The 10,001-nt window shown below is 40.2% G+C and overlaps 1 protein-coding gene across 1 annotated transcript in view; it reads left to right on the top strand.

The window, feature by feature from the left end:
• The first annotated feature begins 3,517 nt into the window (after nt 1–3,517).
• Nucleotides 3,518–10,001, top strand: part of LOC107686972 (synapsin-2-like) — a 61,905-nt gene continuing 55,421 nt past the window's right edge. Inside the window, exon 1 of the mRNA XM_016484094.1 lies at nt 3,518–4,220. Coding sequence (XP_016339580.1) covers nt 3,859–4,220 — 362 coding nt within the window. The 5' untranslated portion in view covers nt 3,518–3,858. The remainder of the gene's footprint in view (nt 4,221–10,001) is intronic.

Below are 10,001 nucleotides of genomic sequence, written 5' to 3'. Positions count from 1 at the left end.
GCTAGGGTGTTCTGGGTGGTTTTTACCATGTCGTTAGGTGGTTGCTAGGGTGTTCCGGGTGTTTTTTGTTTGTTTGTTTTTTACAATGTCATTAGGCAGTTGCTAGAGTGCTCTGCTTGTTTTTTCCCCATGTTGTTAGGCGATCGCTAGGGTGTTCCGGGTGTTTTTTCCCCATGTTATTAGGCAGTCGCTAGGGTGTTTTTCCGGGTGTTTATCCCCCCCATGTTGTTAGGCAGTCGCTATGGTGTTCAGGGTGTCCCCCCCCCCCATGTTGTTAGGTACTCGCTAGGGTGTTCTGGGTGTTTCTTTCCCATGTTTTTAGGCAGTCGCTAGGGTGTTCCGGGTGTTTTTTCCCCATGTTGTCAGGCGTTCTCTAGGGTATTCCGGGTGTTTGTTTGTTTGTTTTGTTTTTAACAATGTCATTAGGCAGTTGCTAGAGTGCTCTGCTTGTTTTTTTCCCACGATGTTAGGCGGTCGCTAGTGTGTTCTGGGTGTTTTTTACCATGTTGTTAGGCAGTCGCTAGGGTGTTCTGGGTTTTTTTTACTATGTCGTTAGGCAGTCGCTAGGGTGTTCTGGCTGGTTTTTACCATGTTGTTAGGTGATCGCTAAGGTGTTCCGGGTGTTTTTTCCCAATGTTGTTAGGTGGTCGCTAGGGTGTTCCGGGTGTTTTTTCCCCCCATGTTGTTAGGCAGTCGCTAGGGTGTTCCGGGTTTTTTTCCCCCCATGTTCTTAGGCAGTCGCTTAGGTGTTTTTCCGTGTGTTTATCCCCCCCATGTTGTTAGGCAGTCGCTATGCTGTTCCGGGTGTTCCCCCCCCCCTCGCCCCATGTTGTTAGGCACTCGCTAGGGTGTTCTGGGTGTTTCTTTCCCATATTTTTAGGCAGTCGCTAGGGTGTTCCGGATGTTTTTTTCCCCATGTTGTTAGGCAGTCGCTAGAGTGTTCCAGGTGTTTTTTCCACCATGTTGTTTGGCAGTCGCTTGGGTGTTCTGGGTGTTTTTTTCCCCATGTTGTTAGGCAGTCGCTAGAGTGTTCCAGGTGTTTTTTCCACCATGTTGTTTGGCAGTCGCTTGGGTGTTCTGGGTGTTTTTTTCCCCATGTTGTTAGGCAGTCGCTAGAGTGTTCCAGGTGTTTTTTCCACCATGTTTTTTGGCAGTCGCTAGGGTGTTCCGGGTGTTTTTTTTGTTGTTTTTTTACCATGTTATTAAGCAGTTGTTAGGGTGTTATTGGGTTTTTCCTGCATAGTGAATAGACCTTTTGCAAAGACCCTGGCCCCTTAGTTACTGTTGCTATTTCCAACAAGCCATGCCACTCTCACACCACACACCATGTTCTCACACAGTGAAAAATACATTGCGGAGCAAAGATGACACAGACAGACAAGACAGAGCAGGTTAATTGTGGTATGAAACAAAGTCTTACCTTTCCAAATTTTGTATTTTTTTTTTATACTAAATTCAAACAAAAAATACAGTTTTGTGGCTCTTTAATGTGTCATGTCAAACCAGTGTTGCGCCTGTTTACTTAAGCATGAAATAAACATGATTGAACCTATTCCTATTGAACTTATATTTTATTTCAACTGCGGAAAGACGTAACTGCACAACATCTTTAAGTTTAAGTCCACCGAAGTTAATCTACTTTCTTGTTTGATTTGTTTGGAGGATAAAACGGCGGATTCAGTGTTATGATTGGTCAGGTCACCTGTCAATCAAGCTCCCTGCGAAGGGTCATTTCTGATGCGGCTGCATCTGTGAAAGTTTTTGTGCCGCCTCTGACTGTCGACAACAGCATCCATTAGGATTTTTAGTCCAAAAGTGTGAATGTTTGGAGAAATGCTGATATATTTTCATGTTTACTTCATATGTCTTTAGACAGAATCATAATTTCTAATCATGACCCTTGCAGTGCAATATGGGTATTCTTTAGCAGTTGACTGAGTGTACATCGGTACACTCATTTTTGCGGTGCATTATGGGATTGAATGAGTACACTCAAAACGTCTGCTATGGTTTCAGACTCCACTACAAATGGCTGTCCAATCAAATAGTGCCCTATTTAATGGTATAGGGGGCAGTTTAAAGTGAGTTTTGAGGAAAAACATAGTATAAATCATATAAATTGTCTTATCTAGCATGACACTAATTTTATCTCTAATGCATCTGTTACCCTAATGCAATTATATTTTATAATGTAAGAAAATGTTTTGTTTTCTATAAAGACTCTTTATAATAAATGGATAAATGTGTATTGGAATCAAAGCGATGTGGGTCAGGAAGCATTGGACTATAAAGAGGTTTTATAAATTGAAAAATAGGAGGCTGAAACGTTCTGCCTCTGCTTGTGCACTGTGTATGGCTTTAATGCAATGTTTAACAACCTTATGCTTATGTTCAATTACACTGCAAAAGTGCCTCTTTTAGCTGTTATGTTCTTTTTAATTCATGTTCAACAGGTTAGCTTTCGAAGAATATGCTTGATGATTATCATTTTCTTTGACCATCTAATTAGATGACGTTGATTGTAAAGAGCATTTGCTTCAGCCAGTTGAAGGCACGGTGCGGTATGTGTGCAAATGATCAGGATGGTACCACCTCCACCTCATTTTGAGCCAGGAAAACCCTGGTTAGGGTGTTCAGGTTTTTTTTAAGCAGGTTGTTAGACAGTTGCTAGTGTGTTCTGAGTGGTTTTTACACCATATCTACACCAGACACAACCGTTATCACTCAAGTTGCATCACGCCGCAACAAGGCTGTCTGTACTGAATACGACAAAGCCACCGCTGCAAATCATTTGTCCTTTGTGTCAGTGTCTGTGTAGGTGTTGTTTGGTGGTTGCTGGGTGTTCTGGGTATGACCAATAATAATAGCAATGCTAGCTTTAGTAAACACTATCACTGCAGTTCAGTGTCCATCGATGTTTCCCAGCTACAACTTTTTCATTATATACCCATGCACATACCCTTGCCGTTATGTTTCTGTTTTTATAATTTCACATTTAAAACATTTGTTTCTTAAAACAATTTCTTCAACTGTAATTTCTTTATAAATGCATTTATATTGTCGCTGCACTGCGATAAAAAATGCGCATTGCTTCTGTGTCGCCTTTACTGTGGTGCTCATTACTATTGTGGGCCATATTGTGTGTTGTGGTGTAAACTCATCACCATTATTACCTCATGTTGCTCCAGCTGGACTGAATCACTAATAATAATATTTCTTTTGCCCGGTTGTGTAAAATGCCACTGTCAATCGTGATCACCATTCCTCAGCCTCCATGTTGTTTGTATTTTCTGCAGTAATGGCCCAACATTGGCTTCGCATATCGAGCTCCTGTATTCAGGAGAGCATCACTGACTAAACGATGGCAGAGGATCAATGTTCAGAGACGCTCACAGACCCCCAGAGAGCCAAGCTGACACGTGTCTCCACCATCTGCAGACCTATTCCTCCAGCCCCAGCACTGCCAGACCGGGGTCTGCGGGTCAATCCGAGGAGCAGAGGGAGGGAGACTCACGGGTAGGGGGAATTGCTGTAGGAGCTCCCCTCCTGCCATGCATATTTATTGGAAAGCCCGTTTAGCAGCTGCAGTACGACGTAGTAGGGCCGCGTAAGCAATGATGTAGGAGATCGTGAGGGACTAGGGGGAGGGGAGCGTGTGAGAGGAGCGCTAGCGAGGGAGGGAGGGAGGGAGGGAGATGCAAGCAGAGCGTGAGCATTTCTTCCTGGCATTCAAGCTGTCAGTGGAGGAAGACGAAGAAATTCAACAGCAATATCAACCCCGCGCTCTTGAGAAGCAGCACAAGAGTTACGAATTCCAGGCGACCTTCACCTTTACCCAGAGCTTAACCTTCACTAGCCATGAACTTCCTACGCCGTCGCCTCTCTGACAGCAGCTTCATCGCCAACCTGCCCAATGGCTACATGTCGGATCTCCAGAGGCCTGACCCACCTCCACCACCTCCTCCCACTGCTGCCACCAAAGCCCCCGCCGGAGCGACTCCTGCCCCATTGGCCCCTCCGGCGGACAAGTCCCCCACCGCTTCTCCGGCCCCCGAGCGACGGCCACAGCCCGCCCAATCCAGCGCCTCGGGGTTCTTCAGCTCCATCACCAACGTGATGAAGCAGACCGCCGCCTCTGCAGGACTGGTGGAGCAAAGTCCTGTGGCGGTGTCGCGGAAGTTCAAGATCCTGCTGGTCATCGACGAGCCTCAACACGAGTGGTGAGTTTCCTTGCTTTGACCTGGACTTGTTGATTGATGCATTTGAATTGTGCGCTCTTCGAACCAGCTTTGTGCAAAGCTTTGATAAGTTTGCACCTTGTTTTAGAGGTACACTCTCAGTCTCAGTTTTCTCCCTCAATCAGAAGTTGATTGGTACCTTGGACAGCACCACCAGTCTTTTTTATGTGCCTCTTTAGCAGATGGCTGCATTCAAAGAGGCTTGATTTACACCACCGTTTGTCACGACGCAAATAAAGCAGATTGAGCACCAGAGCTGCTTTCTACATCACAGAGACTGTCTTGATGTCTTCTGGTTGCAGTTAGAGGGAATGCACATCACAGTCGATGGAAATTCTCCCAGAGTGAGTTGTAAGCTGTGATTGAGATGTATCACTGCTTAATGTGATGAGTGTGATGATACTATCACTGATGATGAAAGGTCAGACTGCTTCAAATACGAATGATCTGCAATTTGTCTATCTTTTGCAGTATTGACTAATCCTAATTGGCGATTATGAAACGCCTGCTGGTCACGGTTGCTATGCTCCACACCAGTGCTGCAATTGATTGGCTGGGAAAAGTCCAGTCCAAATGCACCTGATGAATGTTCAGGGTGCATTACATTAATGAGCTTAGGTCTGTAATTCACATGCTCCAGAAGACCAGCAGAGATAATTATTCACAGGCTTTGCATAATAAAAAAAAACCCAGAGTCACTCTCAGAGCAGAGGAATCACACCTTACAAGCATGAATATTTCAGTTGCGTTCCTACAGGGGAGTCAGCATGTGATCTCTCTAAGAAAGCAAAGCCAGCTGGGTTTTCTGTGGATACTATTGATTTTTCCTGCACTGGAGAAGCCCATAAGGCTTGACAGGACTTACTTAAGAAGCTATTGCTTTTCCTGTAATAAAAGCCAGCCTAGTGCATACACTTGCATTTCATTTTGCAAGACTTTCATGATAATTCAGGTTTATTTAGCATGCTGGAAGGATGCAGCATATTGCGTCCTCAGGCCACACGCTGAGCATTAACCAGTAGGAGTGCAGTTTGAGACGTGTGCCAGGAGATGTGCAGCGAATCTCCAATGTGTCGTGCTGAATAATGACACAGACATTATCCTGAGTCACTCCCTTGCCACTGAGCTTCTGCCAGCAATCTGTTTGTGTTCATATTTTATAATGAGAACTTATCCCTGCACATTTCATATGATTATCCATGTTTAAGTATGACGGTCAGTCCTGGCATTAAGTGAGAATGGTTAATTATTTGTGGTCTGGATAGCATCGTCTGTATAGTGGATGACACAAACAACAAGCTTACATAACCACCGGCTTCCGTCCTCTGTGTGATCTGCCATGTCCACTCCTCAAAGAAAAAGACCTCCTCTATTCATGCTTTACTATTCCCTGGTTTTCCTGAATTGTGCATTTTAAAAAAATCCTAAATTCCTACTTTATTAAGGAGAAACCCGTGCTTTTGCAAAAGACTAGTTTTCTGAACCCCCTCCAAGCCCAGAAGGAAGGGAGAAATCCCGGTGGTATGTGTGAATACGGGATCTCAGTTCTGCACTTGAGTCTCCTCTATGTAGATCCAGAGAGAGCAGTATAAAGGCAGTCATGTGTTGAAGTAGTGAAAAGGGACATGGTGAATCAGCACAGCGAGCCCGAGGCTTGCATCTGTGCGCTGTGTGTGGTTGCAGCGTGTGTGAGGATGCTATTATAGCTGGGAAAGCAAAATGTCGACACGCAGATAGATATTTTTCATATTGCAGTAATGTTTACAGTACATGCATGTTAGTATTCCATTTGTGTGTTTTGTTAAGGGGCACCTGTTATGCTTATCTTTTAAATTTTATTTCAGCTTTCCTTTAGTGAGTTTGCTGTTTAAAATGAACGAATCGTTCATGAACGACACACCACTAATATCGTATAACAAACTGATATTTCAGTCAAAAACTGGCCATGCAGTTAGTTTATGTATTTTATCTCTGCCAGCTAAATATGAGTTCCAAAAGAAGCATTCTGCGCTCATGCACTCCACTTCTGCTCCGGGTTTAATATTTCCTGGTTCTGGAATACAGTTGGATTTGCGTCTCTGGCCGAGCGCAGGTGTGCTTGTGAGTCTGTGTCCCTCAACACATGGAATATTAACCGTAGTGTAATTTAATCATGTCTTCTGACCTTATTTGACAGCATCCAAACTCAATCACCATATGCCTCCCATCCAGCACTGCTCTGCTGAACATCAACAGAGACACAGCACATGCTTTAGCTGCTCATTTAATGGCTACAACATTTAGCTGTTAAGCTTACAGGTATAACATATGGGTTAGTAGCTAATGCATTACCGTTTATTAAAGCGTACTACTGTATAAAGCTGTAAAAGATCGCTGTTAGGTGTGACATATGGGTTTGTAAATTGCTTCTGTAGTGCTTTGAGCAGAGAAACGATTTCTTATGAAAGCAGTGGCACTTATTCTTTTGCATTTAGGTACGACAAATGTCAAGTCAAATGTATTTCTATAGCACTTTTCACAATGCACGTTGTTTCAAAGCAGCTTTGCAGAAAATCATGATGTTAATGTTTATAATATCTTATTATTTTCATTCTTATACACAATCATGGGACATCTGATGCTTAATAATCAAGCTATTGAACATTTTCTGACCAAGGCTTTGAAAACGAATGATGTTGAATTAGTTTTCATTTATGACAAATAAGCCGCTGACTGTAAGTGTTTATTTGATAAAAAAAAGTCTGGAACTATATTACAATCTTTAACCGTAATAATGCAGATTAATATGAGCTGGAATGATGTAGTTATGTTTTATGGTAATATTTAGAGGCTAATCAAACAGAATCGTATCTCAGTAGCCCACTAGTCAAGTCCCGAGGGAAACTTCTGCAGCGTTTCTTAATAAAACAAACAGATCTTTCATCGTTTGTCCTTTGCTTGTTTTGCTTAATGAGGCTGTTGATTCTCATCGATGTCGCACACATCTGCTCAGATTAATAACTGAAGGCTCAAGTGCAGCACTAAATCTGGGCCTTCATTTAGCAACCAACATTTCTCTGAATGCTAATGAGGGTTGGCTGAAGATTTTCATCCTGTAGCTTTGACAGATAGCTGGTGAAAAATTATTTGTGTAATTATTAGAAACTCTAGGCCTGCCAGAACTTTTTAATTCTTTAGTTTTAATTGTTTACCTTGCACCAAAATCACTGTACATCATTTAATCAAAAACATCATGAACAAGAAAACATAGCCCTGATGTTTTTATTATTTTTATTATTAGATTAAATATATTACAAAATGCCAGTAATGGATTCTATTTGAAGTGTTTTAATGATTCCTCATTGGACTGATTTCAGCATGTGTAACGACTTAATATTACATTCTCACTGACGCTGAAGGATCTGGAAAACACGCCGAGTATTTTGTCAAAACATTGTCATAATTTGTTGTCAACGCTGAATACATGTGTTCATTTCTGTAATAACAGGTCAGAATCTACAGCAGATGTTTGATGGGACAATAGTGTGTCATAAGAGTGTACCCTGCTGATAGTGAATGATCTCAGTGCCTAAATACAGACTTTAGATGATTAAATCACAATGAAAAATGTCTGAATGTCAAACATGATAAATGTGACGCTGGACCACAAAACCAGTCATAAGGGAAATTGTAATTCATAATTTGAAATTCATAATTTGAATCAATAGGACAATATTTGGCTGAGATACAACTATTTGAAAATCTGGAATCTGAGGGTGCAAAAAAAAATCTAAATACTGAGAAAATCATCTTTAAAGTTGTCCAAATGAAGTTCTTAGCAATGCATATTACTAATCAAAATTTACGGTAGGAAATTTACTAAATATCTTCATGGAACATGATCTTTACTTAATATCCTAATGATTTTTGGCATAAAAGAAAAATGGATAATTTTGACCCACACAATGTATTGTTGGCTATCGCTACAAATATACGCCAGCGACTTAAGACTGCTTTTGTGCTGCAGAGTAACAAATGACAAAACAACAGATCTAATGTTGAAAATGAGAATAGTATTATGGGAATTTGTGTTTGTGGTTAGTGGATGAGATTGCTAGTTTTTATTATTATTATTTATTTTTTTTTATTTAGTTAGGATACATTTCTCAATACTAATGTCACTTTTTCAAAACTCTTTACACATTTCTCATAACCAACTTTCAGCTTGGTGCAGAAGTTAATTTCACAATAACAAGTCTCAAATCAACTTATTCTTATGTAACACTAGTAAGACTTGTCCACCAACCAACAGACCGTGCCACTCATAAAACACTGACAATGTTTTCTTAAAAAAAAAAAAAAAAAAAGAAGAAGAATGATACACTCTATTATTTAGAATTTACTGCAGTATTAAATGACAGTACAAAATAATTGCTTAGTTTTTCGCTTTTTGTATACAGTAGATGCTAATGAAGGTTTTCAGCTACATCTAATCGTTCGTATAGTATTTCATTTTTTAGTTTTAGAATATATGGCAGCCTGTTGCTGTCTTCTTCAGTTTTGTATTGGGTTTTGAACTTAATTTGAACAGTTTTGAGAATCTGGCCTGCAGGTACATTGAGTTCTGTTGGTTTTTGTGTCTGAGTGAGAAAGCAGTTCATGGAATTTGACAGATGTAGTCACTGAATGCATTTCGTGCCAAAACAGTGATAAATGATACGCAGTTCAGCCCACATGGATGCTGTGCTCACTACAGTATGTGAAGAATAAACGTTAGTGGAGAAAACAGATCCTGCAGCATTTAGAACACGCTCATACAATCACCTGAACCCAGAAATGACGTCCAGACATCTATTAATTATGTTTGATTCTGACTGGCTGAATGGAGCTGTTGCTTTATGTTCTACTGAGCTGAAGTATTTCAGGTGAAGCTGGAAGTCATGTCATGATAACAGACCGTCCTCCTCCCACACACTCCAGGCCCTGTCCCAAATGACACACTTGATGTGCACTTGCAGACTCATGATGGTCACCGCAAGCCTGTAATATCCATGAGGCTGTAGGGTGTCTCATTTGTCATTTTCACTTTCATAAAGTTGCCTACGAGTGCCACCACAGAGGACACTATGCAGCCTCACTGTGCACTGAGTGTGTGTGGTGAATAACACTTCTTCTGTTGTTCTTCTTATACCAAAATATATTTTTAAATGCCAATTTCAGGAGCAATAAAATACATTTCCAGTCTTACAATAGCCTACATCACTATATACAAAAATACAAATGTGCATGGCCTACAAGAGATCAAAAGTAGATTTTTAATGACTTAATAATCTTTAACATTTTTTTTATATATATATTTAACATATTTAACAATATTGAATTTTTTGGTTCCTTGTTGAAGTCCAAATGTTCAAACATGCTATAGACAAGAAATCAAGTTTTTCTTCAAATGTGGCATATGTGAATGCATATTCTTGGACTGAAATTTATAGAGGACAAAATATATTTTTAAATGCTTATATATATATATATATATATGTATGTATTAAAAAATATAAAAATGTATATTAGTAGAAAATATATTTGCGTAAAAATATTTTGAAACACATTTTAGCATATAACATATAAAATATTTTAGACTTATAAATATCTTTTGAAAAATATGCAAACAAAAAATTACCAAAATATATTAGAAGAAAATATATACATATTTTAGCACATATATATTTTTTGGCCATATATAAAGTATATATAAAATTGTGATTTCCCCCCCCCCCCCCCCCC

This window comes from Sinocyclocheilus anshuiensis, unplaced genomic scaffold, assembly GCF_001515605.1.
Source record: "Sinocyclocheilus anshuiensis isolate Anshui unplaced genomic scaffold, SAMN03320099.WGS_v1.1 scaffold2857, whole genome shotgun sequence".
Lineage (NCBI taxonomy): Eukaryota > Metazoa > Chordata > Actinopteri > Cypriniformes > Cyprinidae > Sinocyclocheilus > Sinocyclocheilus anshuiensis.
This window is presented reverse-complemented; position numbering and strand designations above follow the sequence as displayed.